At 31.5% G+C, this 18193-nt stretch overlaps 4 protein-coding genes and 1 pseudogene across 4 annotated transcripts; all 5 read right to left on the bottom strand.

The window, feature by feature from the left end:
* Positions 1–2: 2 nt before the first annotated feature.
* LOC125871278 (pectinesterase inhibitor-like) lies at positions 3–479 on the bottom strand (the record flags this gene model as incomplete). Its single annotated transcript, XM_049551871.1, has 1 exon — positions 3–479. A coding segment is annotated over exon 1 (477 nt), but the record flags the coding sequence as incomplete, so codon positions are not given.
* A 5911-nt stretch (positions 480–6390) lies between these two features.
* LOC125871904 (putative F-box protein At1g49610) lies at positions 6391–7560 on the bottom strand. The gene has a single exon (XM_049552609.1). The coding sequence runs from the start codon at positions 7558–7560 to the stop codon at positions 6391–6393; it is 1170 nt and encodes a 389-aa protein (XP_049408566.1).
* Positions 7561–8360: 800 nt separating this feature from the next.
* On the bottom strand, positions 8361–9587 carry LOC125871276 (FBD-associated F-box protein At5g38590-like). Its single transcript, XM_049551869.1, has one exon. The coding sequence runs from the start codon at positions 9585–9587 to the stop codon at positions 8361–8363; it is 1227 nt and encodes a 408-aa protein (XP_049407826.1).
* Positions 9588–11140: 1553 nt separating this feature from the next.
* Positions 11141–12499, bottom strand: LOC125869666 (putative F-box protein At1g49610). Its single transcript, XM_049550123.1, has one exon. It carries the CDS (start codon positions 12497–12499, stop codon positions 11141–11143), a length of 1359 nt encoding a protein of 452 aa, XP_049406080.1.
* A 583-nt stretch (positions 12500–13082) lies between these two features.
* LOC125871275 (putative F-box/LRR-repeat protein At5g54820) lies at positions 13083–14436 on the bottom strand (annotated as a pseudogene).
* Positions 14437–18193: the final 3757 nt, after the last annotated feature.

The following is an 18193-nucleotide window of genomic DNA, read 5'->3' as shown; positions in this document are numbered from 1 at the left end:
ATTCCTTGAAGCTTGTCACTAGCAGCTTTCAATTGGGGTGATTCAGGAGGTGGATCTGAAAAATTGTCATCACACGTAGAAGGATCATCCAAAGCAGCAGATGCATGAATATTCAAACCAACATAGTCTTTAGATTTTAAAAGAGCAGGCAATCCTCTAAGATCATCAATGCCATCATTGTAATTCTCTAAACACGAACTATATCTTGTCTTTAATTTTGGATTTGTGGCCTGATTAAGCAATGTATTAACAAGATCATGTGTAGATTGCATGTTCTTTAGTGATATGTCTATTGAGATAGTCGCAAGGCCTTCAAGATTTGCACCTTTGGATCGAGAATCTCCTTTTAGAGCCGATAAACATATAGTGGGTTTTTGTGTTTTTGAACAAACATCGTTTATCAGATCGGCTCTCACGCTTGTTAACATGAAGGTGAGAGAAACTATCAAAAACAAGATAGAGATATATGAATGTGCCATTTCGTATGATCAAATATTTTTATTTCATAACTTGTGTTGTGTTATGGATTTTATATAGCCATGTTTTCCAATTGAGAAAGCTATGTAATTAAAGGGTTTAGGATTTTATGAAAAGAAAATTAAGTAAGAATCTACTCGTATTTAATGTCAAAAGATTTTGCTTCAAATTGATATTTCGATCCAATTAATAGAAGATTTCAGTCTATTTATATACCTTTGAAAAACTAAATTAAGTTATATTTCATGTTGGACAAGATTTTAATTACAGTAAATAATAAGACTATATTTTTGGTAGAAAAAAATAATTAGGACCTTGAAATCAAAATTATTCCTTTAATTGTGGTAATTACATTCTATATTGAATAAATTATAGTGGCAAATTGCAATTGATATTGTGAATTTTATTGCAGTATATATTAATGTCAATATTATCATTCATGACTTTGTTTTAAGAAAAATAAGGAGCTCTATATTACTAAAAGATCTCCCTCCCTCATCACACGATCAAATAATATTTGAATGAATCATTTTTTTATAATTAGATTCCGATTAAATTTGGATTCGCATCAAAAAGTAGGGTGTGTAAAAACCGAATAATATTATGATTGTTTTGCCTATTGTGAAATTTTTGAATGAAGGATAAAAAGTTAGTTCAATCTATATTTCTAAAAAAAATTCATGCTTTAATGTAGCAGGTGTATCATGGTTCATTAATAATAAATAAATAAATAATGTACAAAAAAAGATAATACGTCATGCTTAATTTATTTTTATTTTAAAAAAAAAAAAACATCATGCGCTACTTAAAATATTGTCTTCTACAAAAGGTCAAATATTAAAGTTCTTTGTCAGCAAAAAGAGTAAAAAAGAAACTACATAAAATTATCCCCAAGACTTTCTTCTTTGTTTGTTTTTTTAAAAAACCAAAATCCAGAAGGTCGAAAAAAAAATACTTCATATGTTTCAATTAACATATTTGCCTTACTTTTCAATTAAATCCATTTTAAAAAGATTTTCTTTTTTTCTTTTTTTATAACTCTTTAGGGTGTGTTTGGTACAAAGGAAAATGTTTTCTTGGAAAAAATAAATGGATTTCTAACTTATTTTCTTATTTTGGTTGATGAGTAGACAATATCTTCTAGAAAATATTTTTTAATGTTTGGTTGGTGAATAAAAAATATTTTTCAGAAAATATCTTTTATTTTTTGTTTGAGACTAGAAAATTCTCTTTAGGAGAATAATTTTTAACTTGAAAATCAACCCAATAATCGGTGTAGGAACCGACCCTAACACCCGAAGTAGGACACGACCCTAACGACCGTTCCAAAATCCGACCCTGAGATCTAACCCAAGACCTGACTCAGACTTCTGACGCTGAAATATTTTTTTTAAAAAAAAATTAACATTGTGGGGGACGTCGGGGAGGGGGGAGGGGGTGGCTGGGGGAGGGTGGTGTAAAAATGAAATCTTAAAAATTTGAAATATTTTTCAATAACAATTTTTTTAGAAAAAAAAATTGACGAGGGCGCGTAAAAAAATGAAACTTTAAAATTTTGAAATATTTACAAAAATATTTTTAAAAAAAAAAAAAAAAATTGACGGGGGTGGCCGAGGAGGGGGTGGAGGCTGGGGGTAGAGGGGTGGCTTAAAAAATGAAAATTTTAAAATTTGAAATATTCTTCAAAAAAAAATTAAAACAAATCCCGGGGGAGAGGGGTGGTTTGGGGTGGGGGTGGCGTAAAAACGTAATATTTTTAATTTGAAATATTTTCAAAAACAATTTTTCTTAAAAAAATTGATGAGGGCGGGAGAAGCATTTCAAAATCGAACAATCAAAACATAATATATTCAAATTCTCATTACTGCATATTTTGGACGACTTATATCTTAGACGAATTCAGATCATATTTATCGAGTATATACTGCCTTATGGTTTTCAGTTCTAGGAGTCCTTCTGAAATTAATGTTTTAGGACTTTTAATATAGTTTAAATAAAGAGAAATTTAAGAAATATTTTTAGTTAATTTTCAATTACTAAATATTAAAATTTCTTTTTTTTTTTTTACAAATAAGTAAAAAAATTCAATGTCTATAATTTTAATTAATTTTTAAGTCTTGTATATCTAACCAGAAAAATTATAAAACAAACTCAAATATCAAACCGAAGGAGGAATAGAATTCCATAACCAATACCCCACAAGATAATCTAATAACTAAAATCAAATTGATACAAATTAAAATAGCATACTTTAATATGTAACCTTTTTGTTGATGACAAGCTAGCAGTCTTATAATATAACTAGTTACACTAGCCCGTACTAGCACGGGCCCAACATATATTTTTATTTTTTATTTTAATTTATGTGACATTAATAAAATTATAATGGTCAAACAATTTTTTTGTATGTTCTTTAAATTTTAAGTTGTTGATTATTGTGGTTAATAATACTTTATATGTAATTTTCAATATTCTCTTTGTCCAATTTATGTGTTATTGATAGAATTTCGAAAGTCAAGCAAATTTTGTATATGTCTTTTAGATTTTGAAGTTATTTAATTATTATGAGTTATAGTACATTTTACGTAAATGTTACTTTTTCTATCTCAAACTATGTGACATTAGTAGAATTTTGAGAATTGATCAAATTTTTTGTATGTCCTTTAAATTTTGAAGTTGCTAATTATTGTGTGATTTGGAGTACGTTTCATGTTATTTCAAATAATATATGTTATTTCCTCTATCCTAATTTATATGGCACTAATAGATTTTGAGCTTCAACCAAATTTTATATATGTCTTTATAATATTTTAGGGTTTAATTACCTCTTTTTGATTTTTAATACATTAATATGATTTCTTCACAATTATCAGTAGAGCTACCTTTCAGTGTTGATGGTTTAACAACATACCCTTAAAAGAACAGACTAACGAAAGCTTCCTCTTATTGCTTATTGTGCGTATTATTAAGTAAAAAGTATTCTAATTAATTCTACTAAAGATTCACTAATTGAATGCTGAGAGAAATTAATTAATGTGAGAAAAGTACTGAAACAAAGATTTAATCCTACTCCATCCGTCCAATAATTATTGTCTATTATACTATTTTGGAATGTCTTACAATACTTGTCCACTTTATGAAATCAATGGATAGTTTATCCCTTATCATTAATTATAGTCATTTTTCAATTATATTTTTTAATATATTATATTATTATATTTAAAGAATGATATAGTAATATTACTCTTTTATTTATAATTTCTTAAAAAATGTATAAAGTCAATACTAGAGAAATATTATTGGAGAGAGAATAGTTGATATCAGTCACCAAAGCAATACAACTAAGTAGTAATAAGTGGGGCCCATGTTTTCAGAAAGTTGTGCGAATTATTTGTAGTTTTAAGGGGACAAATTAGTCCAATAGATAAAAAAAAAAATGAAATGCAGTTGCACTACTCCTTTAACTAACCAATTGAATTACATTTTTCATGTGAAATTACAAAAGTAACATTTGAGGATTTTTTTGTCAATTCCCATAAACGGGAAGCTCCTCAAATTCACTCTTATTAATAGTAGTAATATAATAATTTTCAAAGTTAAATTAGATTGTATTAATGTGATATTTTAAACAAAAAATTTAAATATGCAAAATCTATACAAAAAGTAGTATAAATTGTAATTTTTTGCATATGAATATGATGAAAAAACACATTGTAAAATATTAGTTAAAATTCTTATAGTTGACTCTAAAAAGGAAATCATAACAATTAAAAGTGTATAGAGAGAGTAATAAATAAGTAATTAAATTTCAAGAAGTTCAAAATAAAAGATTGAAAAAAAGAATAAGATAGACAACATATATTGAAAAATTCTTATAGTTTGACTCTAAAAAGGAAATCATAACAATTAAAAGTGTATAGAGAGAGTAATAAATAGGTAATTAAATTTAAAGAAGTTTAAAATAAAATGTTGAAAAAAAGAATTAGATAGACAACATATATTGAAAATTGAAAACATATAAATAATAAATGGGCCCAAATGAGGTCAAACTTTTTGGCTAATAAAGTAGTAGGTAATTATGGTGTTAAATTGTCCAATAATATAAATTTTAAAGGTACAACCATAAAAGAAGAATGTGCAACACTATCTAAGCACATATATCCAACACTTGTCATGTGCTAAGTAGTAGATATTCCCACTTATTATATATAGTAATATAGTCTTAGAGCCCGTTTGGATTGGCTTAAAAAAGTAGCTTTTAAGTCAAAAATAAAAAGTCAAACTGAAATTACTTTTAAGTCAAAAAATAAAAAGTAGGGGGAGACCTACTTTTGGTTTTTTACTTATTTTAAGTCATTTTTTTACTTATTTTAAATCATTTTTTACCTTGTCAAACACTTCGTAACTTATTTTAAGTCATTTTTGACTTATTTTAAGTTATTTTTAATTTTTGCCAAACACTTTCAGAAGTCAAAAACTGACTTAAAAATAGGTTTGATCAACTTTTAAGCCAATCCAAACACCCTCTTAGTACACCAACTATTAAAAAAAAAAAAAACTATCAGGTTTATGCTACTTAAAAAAAAAAAAACTAATGAAAATAATGGAAGGGTTTTAGACGTGAAAAAAGGCGTCCAATTTGTGTAGTAATAACTATACTGCAGAGAATATGGATCATGAAGAAATAATCATTGATATATTCTCAAGACTTCCTGTTAAGTCTTTAATGCGTTTCAAATGTTTGACCAAATTCTTTAATTCTCTTGTTTCGGAATCAAATTTTGCGCATATCATAGATGTCGATCTATGACTCGTTCCAGTGGAACAAAACTCTTATTGCACGGAAGGGAATTTTATTACACTGCTGAGCTAAAAGAAGATAGAAAAACCTCGGGTTCCCCTGTTCAAATTGAGGGTTTTGATGAACTCCCCTTCCGTATCACGGTAGATTATCGTTTGAATTGCGTTAATGGTTTATTTTGTATTTGGGAACCATTATTTTTTGCTGTAATTTTCAATCCTAGTACAAGAGAAGTAAGATTTCTTCCTGACCTAAATGATGGTTCTTCCATGTGGTTCTGTTCATTCGATTTTGACCCAGAAGAAAAGAAGTACAAAGTTCTTTTCACAACAAAGCATATTATAAAAGGGTACATAAAACATTGGATTTTCACTTTAGGAGTAGACGAATCATGGAGAGAGACTCAAAGCATAACCCCTCCTATTATGTGCAATCCCGGGGTTTGCATCAATAGAGTTATCTATAAATTTGTTTTCCAGGACAGACTTACTATAGATGCATTTGATGTTAAAACCGAAAATTCAAAAAATATTGGTTTATATAATGCATCTAACTCATGGTGGTATTACGAGTTGTTAGAGGTGAAAGGTAAACTAGCGATCATGGATTATGAATATTGGCAGCATGGATAGTTCAACTTGTGGATTTTAGAACAAACTCAGAAAGAAGAAGAATGGAAAATTCAAATCATTGACTTCCCTTCGATGTGGTGGAAGGACAAACCCTTAGTTATATCATCATGCACGTCCTGTGATGAAGAGATTGTAGTCATCCTGGACTTAATGTCGGATACTTTATGTTTCTCTTATGATGTCACGAGACAGAGTTTGAGAAAATTAGAAATCAACGGGCTACCTAGAAAGTATGACATCGAAGGCATTTGTAGTTACGTTGAAACACTAGTAATTATGTAGAAATTAAGTCTCTTTCCTTTTGAGAAATTTGCCATACTCATTACTTTCTTAAAAATTTTGTTTTTGCTTTTGCAATCCTATAAGATCCAAGTTTAAAATTATGCTCTTAGTTCTGCTTTATTAATATCTAATACCTCTGTACACCAATGCAGAAAAGAATAAGTCCATTCAATTTGAAATAGAAACAAATTAACTACATCACCAATCTAATAAAAAATAAACTTTCTCCCCCTCCATAAGGGTCCTTTTTTCAAGCTCCCCATTTATGAGTTGTAGCGACTGGTTTTTTCCATTAAAAACTTTTATTTCTTTTAATTGACTATGCCAAGGTAAGCTTTTATGAGAAGTAGAATGACTCAAATTCGTCAAAAACACTAAACGATCAATGAAATGTGTAATCGTTGGAGTAATATTTGAGAGTAGGTTGAGTCTCCTTGGATGACAACTCCATAGCAAAGCATCCACAAAATTCTGATTCATCCATTGAATATCGACATTTAAAACGTCCACCCGAGGGGTAGAACCTATGTGGTCCATTTGCAAATCTTTCATCTTGATCTCACAGCAATTCATAAATTTAAGGGAAACATGAGACCACGAGGACGAATTTGATAGAAACTTTCTCAACTTACAAAACCATGCTGCATTTAAATTGTTGATGCATCCAAGCCTGATTTTTGAGTCTCTTGCAATTTTATTAAGTTCGGGAATTTGACTCCCCATATAGTCAAGTGATACCAAATTTGGAGCATCAATCTCCTCTATCCCGCGATGATGTATCTTCAAGACCTTCAAGGAATCCGACTTGATCTTTTGAAGCTTCCCAGTACAATACTCAAGGATTAAAGAGACAATAAAGGGACAACTATTAAGTATAGTCTGGACCATGTTTTCGTCTAATCTTAGATGAGATAGAGAAAGCTTTCTCAATGATTTGCAATTCACAACACCACTAGATAACGAATCAGGCATACTACCCTGCACATCCAATTCTCTTAAAGATTTTGCTGCCAAGATTCTTAAAATAGGCATGGGGTATGATTTAAAGTTAAGAAAAAGATGTTTTACACCATTCTGAAGTGCAATGTCGAGCCACTTATCAATGAGAGGGAAATCTTCATGAGAATTAGCAAAGGTCTCTAATAATTCAAACTTTTGTATAGGGATTTTCCCCTTCCTATATCTCTCCATGGTTGTGTTCGCTGTATTTATGTTGCCTTCCCAACAATTAATAGTGAATTCCAAGTTGGGAAGATTCGACCATTCTTGTAGCCATGTTTTGGAGAGAATGCTCATCCGCGTTGCTTCTTTAAAACTAAGACAACAGAGTATTTTTTGAATGAGACATTCAGGTAATATGTCAGCCATATTTAACCCTAATGTCAATGGAAATATTTAACGTGCTTTTGGAGGTAGCTATGAAACAATTCTTCAATTTATAGATTATGATTTCCCTAAAAAGACAAAAAAAAAACCTGTATATTATAGGGATCCTATTTCTAATTGGTTAAGGTAATTTGTCGTCCCTTAACTTTCCCAGTTTTACTAAAATTTAGAAATTTATTTTTGGAAATACGACGCTTTAAAAAAACCGATGCAAAATTCTTCAATTTATAGGAAAAAACGTATATATTATAGGAATCCTATTTTTAATGTAATTGTCCTCCTTTTCTAAACGTCCCTTAACTCTTTAGATTGTATATTTGTATTCTCTTATCTTTAGATTCTATGTTATAAACAGATACTTGCATTGCTTTGATTGATTTGAAATGTCGGTTATACTATACATACATAGTTTTCATGAAGGTCTTTTTTACGGAATTGTTCACAAGCCACTTTGTTTCACAATAGACCGATTCAAACGCGAGTGTCTGTTTTTTTCGAGTAGTTTAAATTATGACCAATTCAAACGTATATGTTTTTTTCACAATAGACCAATTCAAAGCTCTCTGTATTCATTGGATGAAAAATAGTTTATTAACTCTGAAAGACGTACAATAAATCAACATGAACTACAAAGAAAACTGAAAATCAAACATATTGTCCTGGTGCCTTGATATTTCCAACTTAATCATGTTTGAGTTGGATATATCTAACCTGAAAAATATAATTGAAAGAACATTATAAATGAATAAGTGCATTTTCAATTTTTAATAGAATAAACTATATTACCAATCTAATAAAATATAATATCTATCAAGGTTCATTGTTGCCCGCTCCCCAAGTTTGTGTTCCACAGGATACCAAATCTCCTTCTTCCTATCAAATTTGTGGACTTTTACTTCTTTTAATTGACTATACCAAGGGTTGCTTCCATGAGAAGTAGACTGAATCGAATTCTTCATATGCATCAAACGATCAATGAAAACTGTAACCATTTCTCTTGTTAATTGCAAGTTGAGTCTCCTAGGCTGACAACTCCATACCAAAGCATCCACAAACGAAGGGTATTCGTGATTCTGCCACAGAATGTTGACATCTAAAATGTCCACCTCGGGCGTAGCAACTCTGTGGTGTTGTTGCAGATCTTTCATTTTAATCTCCGCGCATTCATAAAAATAAAGGGAAACTTGAGACCAAGAGGTCGAATTTGATAGAAACTTCCTCAACTTACAAAACCAGTCAGCATTTATATTGTCTAAGCGGTGAAGAATGATTTTTGAGTGCTTCAGTTGTTTTGACTCTCTCACAATTTGAAGTTCAGGAATTTGATTCCCTGTGTACTCAAATGACACCAAATTTGGAGCATCAATCTCCCATATGCTCCCACTAAACCGAATCTTCAAGACCTTCAGGGAAACCGACTTGATCTTTTGAAGATTCACTAGCTCAATTGTTTCCAAGTCCGAACAATACTCAAAGATGAAAGAGACAATCAAGGGACAACTATTAAGTAGAGTCTGAAGCATGTTTTCGTGTAATTTTACATAAGATAGAGAAAGCTTTCTCAAAGAATTGTGTTTCACAACACCACCGGATAAAGAAATAGGCAAAAGAGTACAACTCTTCAGAATCAATTTTCTTAAAGATTTTGCTGCCAAGATTGTTAAAATAGGCACGGGGTATGATTTATAGTTAAGGACAAGATTGTTTACGCCATTTTGAAGTGCAATGTTAAGCCACTTATCAATCAGAGGGAAAACTTCATGAGAATCGCCTAAGAGCTCTGATAAGTCAAACTTTTCTATAGGGATTTTTCCGTTTCCATATCTCTCCATAATTGTGTCCAATATCTTTATATCGCCTTTGCAAAACTTAACATTAAATTCCAAGTCGGGAAGAGTCGACCAGGCTTGCAGCCATGTTTTGGAAAGAATGCTCATCCGCGCTGCTTCATCAAAACTAAGAGAAGAGAGTATTTTTTGAATGAAACATTCAGGCAACATGTCAGCCATGATCAGATCAGATCCTAATGTTAATGGAGATTTATAGATTTATAGGAGAAAGTGCCTTTGGAGGTTACTATGACTCTTTCAATCTTCCAAGTTCCATCTATGTAGGATCTTTTATATTATATATAATGTTTATTTATTTGAATCAAATTATTTATAGATTTTTATTTATACTCATTAACATTATAAGTAGAATAATTTTCTTATCACTTTTTCACAAAATTTAATTTTATTATTCATGATTATTATTTTAATATTACATGCATTAAATATGTGTATTGATGCAATTTCATCTCTCTCTTATTCTCTAATATCTATATAGGTAAACAATATTTGGTTGTCAATAATGGAATATTTTTTAAAGGGAAAAGGCTCAAATATGTCATCGAACTTTGAGAAAAGACACTTTCTATGTCATATGTTGAAAGTTTGGCTCATCTATGCCATTTTCGTTTGAGAAAAGACTCATTCATGTCATTATTTGTTAACTTAGGCAGATTAAAACGAACAATTATAGACAAAAATTAGTCACGTACTAAAAGAGAAGTCATCATTAACGAAGATATTGAGAAATTGAAGTTCAGAACAGCACCATGTGGTGTTGTAATCGATCTGAGAAGTACTTCACAAGAAACCAACAATGTCTCCCTTAAAACTGGTAAATAAAAGCTACTCCATCAAGTATCAGCTTACAAATTCAATAAGTAAAAAGTCGAAACAGCAATTTGTCGAAAAAACAAAATGAGGATGTTTTTTCTGTTGACTGCTCATGGTGTTATGCAATTTGTCTAAAGTAAACCAACATTGGCTCAAGTTCCTTGTTATGATACGAAGACTGGTGTAATACAGGCCCTCTAAAGAGACGCTATTGTACATAATTTTGACAGTGAACGATTGCTGAAGTAAACTATCTGATTACATCTATAAATATGAACATCCTGTCAAATGGTTTACAGACACAAACTTTTCCATGCGAAGTGCTCGAGAGCATCTTAGAAAAAGGACAACATTGTACCAGTACGAAACAGCACAAAGTACAACAGATATCACAAGTCCAAAACAGAATTATATGTTGGGGTGTCGATAGAAACAGAACAGTAAGTTGAAACGAGTCAAGACGGAGTTATTGCTTGTAAAGTTCATACTCATCCGACTTTTACAATTATATGACAGAACATGATGTTGGGTCTATCGTTTTCACTATTCCAGTTCAGACATGATGTACATTGCTAAAAAATCTGTAAACTTTGACAGAGAGAAATAACCACAACATATGAGCTACCGTGCCATTTTCTGAACGACATCTATAAGCCAAAAGGATGTACAACAAATCCACATAAACTACAAAGGAAAGTTGAAAATCAAACATAATGTTCTTGTGCATTGATATTTCCAACTTAATCATGTTTGATAAAAACTATTTTCAAATAAAGAACTGATGCGAAATCTTAAATTTGAAGTTCTTAAAGTATCTACGATCTGACCTGAAAAATAAATATTAAAGAATTTTATTAATGAATAAAGTGCATTTTCAATTTTTAATCGAATAAACTGCATCACCAATCTAATAAAAAATAACACCATTCCCACTTTTCAGAGTTCGTTGTTGCCAGCTCCCCACTTTTGTGTTCCACAGGATGCCAACTCTCCTCCTTATAGTATCTAGGATCAAATTTGTAGGCTTTTACGTCTTTTAATTGACTGAGTTGAGGCATGCTTTCATGAGAAGTAGACTGACTCAAATTCTTCATATACATCAAATGATCAATGAAAAATGTAATATTTTCTCTTGTTGAATACACGTTGAGTCTCCTAGGCTGACAACTCCATACCAAAGCATCCACAAACGTTGGGCTCTCCCCGTCCTTCCATATAATGGTGACATTTAAAACATCCACATGGGGGTTAGAATCTTTATGGTCTAGTTGCAAATTTTGAATGTTGATGTTATTGCATTCGTAAGAATCAATCCAAACGTCAGACCAAGAGATCGAATTTGATAGAAACTTCCTCAACTTACAAAACCATGCAGCATTTACATTGTCACTGTCTAAGCATTCAAGAATGATTCTTGAGTACTTCAGTCGTCTTGATTCTCTCACAATTTTAATTTGAGGAATGTCTTCCCAGGTTAACTTAAGTGATACCAAGTTTGGAGCATCAACCTCCCATATTACCCCACAATGCCGAATCTTCAAGAACTTCAGGGAAACCGACTTAATCTTTTGAGGATTCATTGTTTCCAAGCCCTTGCAACACTCAAAGGTGAAAGATTCAATCAACAGACAGCTATTAAGTAGAGTCTGAAGCATGTTTTCGTCTACTAATCTTACATAAGATAGAGAAAGTTTTCTCAAAGAATTGTAATTCACAACAACACTAGGCAAAAGAATACAATATTTCAGAACCAATTTTCTCACAGATTTTACCGCCAAGATTGCGAAAATAAACAAGGGGTATGATGATATGGTAAGGTCTTTTACACCATTTGTTAGTACAATGCCACGCCACTTATCAATCATAGGGAAATCTAAAACTTCAAAAGAGTTTAGAAACATTATCAAACAATCATCTAATAATTCAAACTTTTCTATAGGGATTTTTCCGTCCCTATATCTCCCCAGGGTATCATCCACTATTTTCATATCCTTGCATTTAGAAAAATCAACTGTGAAATCCAAGTTTGGAAGATTCGACCAGGCTTGCAACCATGTTTTGGAAAGAATGCTCATCCGCGTTGCTTCTTTAAAACTAAGACAACAGAGTATTTTATGAATGAGACATTCAGACAATATATCAATTGAAGGTGTCCTATTGTGCAACCGTACCTTAAAACCCCATTTTTCGACTCCGCTAATCAACTCTTCGCCTCGCTTCTGTAATTTCCGCCTAACTCTTTGGGCGAATTCAAACATTATTTCATTGTGATTTTGAGTCTCAATTGTTTTTTCCCATTAGCTTCGTGGCTTTAGGGGTTTTTTGAATTTATAGGTTATGCCTTCCGTAAAAGTAACAAAAGAAAGACCTATATAGACTGGGTCACTTTAGTAGTTGCTTAGTCGTTCAAAAGTCCTAAGTCCGACACTATTCTATTTACTCTGTCTCAACTTTGAACACTATTCTATTTACTCTGTCTCAACTTTGAACAATAATCAAACTCCCCCTTGTATTAGACACGTGATAGAGTTGTATCTGGGATACAATCCCTGCGATATAGGAGAGAATCGTGGTGAAATTAATCTTTTTAAGAATAACAAAAATTATTAAAATTTGTGAGTAACTCTTCTTTTTCGATTTTTGCTAAGAAAGTAAGACATTGTATCATAGAAACAAATGTAAAGCAATTATGACACAACTCTTTAATATAGATAAAAGCTTGCTTATCGTTGATACAATCTGTTTCACCCTACTAACAACCAAGGAAAAAGGGTCTAATATAAATTAAAGAACTTTGTTAAAAAATAAGTGTAATTTCAATTTTTAATAGAATAAACTGCATCACCAATCTAATAAAATATAACATGTATCCCACTTTTGAAGGTTCCTTGTAGCCCCACTCCCCACTTTTCTCTTCCTCCTATCAAATTCGTAGGCTTTTACTTCTTTTAATTGACTACACCAAGGTTTGCTTCTCGAATTCTTCATATACATCAAATGATCAACGAGAAATGTAAGCGTTTCTCTTGTTGATTGCAGGTTAAGTCTCCTAGGATGACAACTCCATAGCAAAGCATCAACAAACATTGGATACTCCCTACCCAACCGTGTACAATAGACATTTAAAACGTCCGGCTGGGGGGTCGAACCTATGTACGTGGTCCAGTTGTAAATTATTCAGGTTGATCTCATTGAATTTGTGAAAATCAATGCAAACATGAGACCAAGTAGGCGAATTTCATAGAAACTTCCTCAACTTACAAAACCATCGAACATTTCAATCGTCGTGGCACTGAAGAGTGATTTTTGAGTGCTTCAGTTGTCTTGACTCAATTTTCAGTTGAGGAATTTGACTCCAAGTGTAATCGAGTGATACTAAATTTGGAGCATCAATCTCCCATAAGCCTCCACAATACCGAATCTCCAAGACCTTCAGGTAAACTGACTTAATCTTTTGAAGATTCAACAGCTCAGACGTTTCCAAGCCCCAACAATACTCAAAGATGAAAGATTCAATCAACGGACAGCTATTAAGTAGAGTCTGAAGCATGTTTTCGTCTAATGATACAAACGATAGAGAAAGCTTTCTTAAAGAACTGCAATTCACAACAACACTAGATAACGAAACAGGCGAAATAGTACAACACTTCATAACCAATTCTCTTAAAGAATTTACAGACAAGATTGATAAAACAGGCAAGGGATATGATGTTAAGTAAAGGTCAAGATCTTTTACACCATTTGTAAGTGCAATGTCAAGCCACTTATCAACCAGAGGGAAAGCTAAAACTTCATGACAATTATCAAAGAACGAATGATGGTCCTTCTCTAATAATTCAAACTTTTCTATAGGGATTTTTCCGTCCCTATATCTATTCATGATATCATCCACTATTTTAAAATCACATTTGGAATATTCAACTCGGAATTTCAAGTTGGAAAGAGTCGATCAGGCTTGTAGCCATGTTTTGGAGAGAATGCTCATCCGTGTTGCTTCTTTAAAACTAAGAAAACACAGTATTTTATGAATGAGACATTCCGACAATATATCAACTGTAGGTCTCCTAGTATTCTCCTTCTTATTATTACTATGCAACCATACCTTAAAACCCCGTTTTTCTACTCGAATTTTGCTGCAAAACTCGTTAATCAGCTCTTCGTCTCGCTTCTGCAATTTCCACGTGAATTCCAACATTCTTTCGTTGTGATTTTGAGTAAATTTAGTCCTAAATTGTTTTCTCCCATTAGTTCTCCTCATCTCTTTTCTGTTGTAGCGTTGGAAGCTATGATTTTAGAATTTATAAATAGGTTATGCCTACAGTAAAAACAACAAAAAAAAAGACCTATATGAACTAGGAATACTTTTTTTTTAAAAACAACATATATGTAAATATCTAGGATATTACATTTGTATAATTGAAAACAATTTAACTTTAAAATTCCCTTTTACCCTTAATTAAATAATGTATAGTCACGCAAATGGTCGAATATTTTACACCACAACTAATGTATTGATGTATTTTGTTTTTCTCTATAAAATTCTCACATATATTACCTTAAACCAAAAATAATTATACAGTTCCAAATTTAAAAAGTTGTTGACACCAAATATGCATTAATTGTTGGAAGGTATGACACAATTTTAATCTCCCTCGTAGTTTTTGATACATGTGGGATTGAATCCATTGGCGTAAAGGAGATAATAAATTGTAAACTAAAACATCAGCTCTCGGCCTTGCTAGGTAAGAGGTGGGATAGGACTAGATCATAAATCCAATCTCCATATATCCAAGAGATCTTCTTGCAAAATTTCCATTTTCGGATATTTTTTTTACCTCTTTTCTTCCTGTAACGAAGCATAACTATTATGTTTGCAGAGGATAATTCAACAAGTAGAACGAAGAAGGGCCTTGGAGTAATGGGGACAAAATTCGTCAACATTTTCATCTCAAGTCGGCTAGTAGGCAGACTAATTTGGTATTTATTTTTCCATCTATATTATTATTGAATACGTCATTCATTTGGTGTTTTTTGGTCATATTATTAAGGACTTATTTGTAATTGTTGCATTCTATTACTCATTACATACATGTTTCCATAGAATTTTAGTCATTCTAACATATCTATAAAAATTTATATGGAACACAAGTGCAAAGTACGTATTCAGAAACTAGTGTTATAATACAAGCCAACTTTATTCAAATGCGTATGTTGGAGGGGGTCACCGGGTTCACATTAGCCCATGCTCCCCTCCCGGAATCATATATAGTAGTGTTATATTTTTAATTTTTTGTCAAATATAGATATGTGAATCACACTCAAAGTATCATATAATGCGACGATGATCGGGTGCACATTTTTGTGAGGTTAGAAATTTAAATTTTATATTTATCTTGTTTTATTTTTCTTTCTAAAAGTGGATAACACCTCTTTAAGTGGTTATTGGTAGCACTTTTGGCATTTTAATTAAGTAAGCATTTCAATTTTGGACCTATAATTTTAAAGTTTTATTGTTTTCAATGATAAGAACCTAAATGTCAAACCCATCAAAACCACCTTTACATAATAGTGCAGCTGTCATTCCGAAATCCTCGATATACCTCTGCCCTTATTTGCAAATTGCTTTTACAGTTTGTTACATTCATCTACTGTGCAGTCTATGAGATTATTTAAATCTTGTTGCATTGTTTCGTTGACATTTAGTCATTTACCTACGGTGAAGTTTATGGGCTTAATTATTTTAAGGGAAAATTACACAAGAAGGAAAACATGTGATATGTATTAAATTACAGAAATACACACATTTTGTTTCACTTACTTTCATTATCCCCTATTACTTTTAAAAATCTCCAAAATCCTTTATTTGTTTAATGTATCCGAGTCAGTATTTAATGTATTCGAGCTACATATTATGTATCCGAGCTAGTTTTTAATGTATACGAGCTACATATTAATGTATCCGAGCCAATATTTAATGTATCCGAGCTGCATATTATGTATTCGAGCTACATATTAATGTATTCGAGACAGTATTTAATGTATACGAGCTACATATTAATGTATCCGAGCTTCAATTATTGTATCCGTTTTTTTTTTAATTTTTAAGGGATTAATGTAATTAGAAACTTATTAGGGATAGATTGTAATTTCATATTAAAACTATGGGATTTATGTAATTTACCCTAATAACAAATTACAGAAGTACACACCTTTTGTTTCACTTATTTCCATTATCCCTAATTACTTTTAAAAATCTCCAAAATCCCTTATTTCTTTAATGTATTCGAACTGCATATTAATGTGTCCGAGCGAGTATTTAATGTATTTGGGCTACATATTATGTATTCGAGCTAGTTTTTAATGTATCCGAGCTACATATTATGTATCCGAGTTACATATTAATGTATCCGAGACAGTATTTAATGTATCCGAGCTACATATTAATGTATTCGAGCTTCAATTATTGTATCCGGGTTTTTTTTATTTTTAAGGGACTAATGTAATTAGAAACTTATTAGGGATAGATTGTAATTTCATATTAAAACTATGGGATTTATGTAATTTACCCTTACGATAAACCACTATAAAAAAAACAGTTTGTAGCTATATGCATGTATTCCACATAAATATGACAATTGTATTTAGATAACTATATTTATATTTTTGTATCAATTGTATTTGTATTATGTATCAGTTGTATTTGTTACAGAATGAATACAATAGAACAATACATAAATAAATAGCCCATAACTATCTACACATTAATATCACATTCTTAGCTTATAATCAATAGACCCACTTTAGACCCAAAAATTAGGATTTCAAGATATTCAAGGGTTCATGGAGTTTTTGATCTTAAAACCATCAATATTAACATAAATAATCATTTGAAATACTTTCATGCAAGAACCCAAGCTTAGAATTGAAATTGGGGTTTTTAGTGTTTTTGAAAAACATTAAAATCACTTTGATTTGGCTCTTTGATTGAAAGGAGAATCAAAGATGAATTCCCCATACCTTTGTGATTTATTTCCTTAGGAATTTGAAGGAGAAATCATTAGGAACCCATCCCCTAGCTTGTTTCATCAATGTCTTCCATGGAGTTCTAGAGAGAGAATTTATTTCAGAGGGAAGGTTCAATTTGGATAATGAGGTCTAATTCTAGGTTAAAGAGTATTTAACTAACTTAAAATACCCAAAAATAGGTAAAATAGTCGTCTAGGGTCTAATTAGAACGTCGGGTGAATTTACCAATTCACCCCTCACTTGGCCGAAACTTGGCAGTGAAATATGATTTAATTGACAGCCACAGTTGACGGAATATTATCATGTATAACTATATTCACGTATTATCAGTAGTTTTGGTGTGTCAATACATATTAATAATAACAAATTGAGTATTGAGACGATATTCAAGTTAATTTATAATTTAAGCAAGCAAACAAAGAAACAAATATTTCAAAAGGAAAATAAGAAAATGTTATATTCATTTATTCGACATAACGATAATTAAGTAAAAGAACACTTCAATAGTGGGTTGTATGAGGTCCTATGTTCGACATGAACGCCTATTATGACCATGTTGTCCACATGTACTACAAGAATTTGTACCCTTCCTTTTACTCAACTCGCTAAATGACTTATCCCGTTGCTTCTTTGGCTTTGCCGGAGGTCGCTTGTATTTTGGTGGCCAAGTATATTCCATTCACTTTTGTCAAGGAGAGGATACACAGGCACTTCATATGTTTTCATTATTGTTTCTGGCTTGTAAAAGTCTGAACAATATTCATCTGGAAGAATTTTTTTTTTGTTCAACACTCTCCACGCATGTGCGCACGGTTTTTTGTCAACTTGAAACCTGTTGCAATTGCAAGTTTTCTTTTCCAAGCGTACGATATTAGTCTTACCTTCATCACTTACCGAATAAATGTAATCAGTTGAAGGGACAATCT

This window comes from Solanum stenotomum, chromosome 7 (genome assembly GCF_019186545.1).
Source record: "Solanum stenotomum isolate F172 chromosome 7, ASM1918654v1, whole genome shotgun sequence".
NCBI lineage: Eukaryota > Viridiplantae > Streptophyta > Magnoliopsida > Solanales > Solanaceae > Solanum > Solanum stenotomum.
Note: the sequence above shows the minus strand (reverse complement) of the source record. Positions and strands in the feature narration are given on the sequence as shown.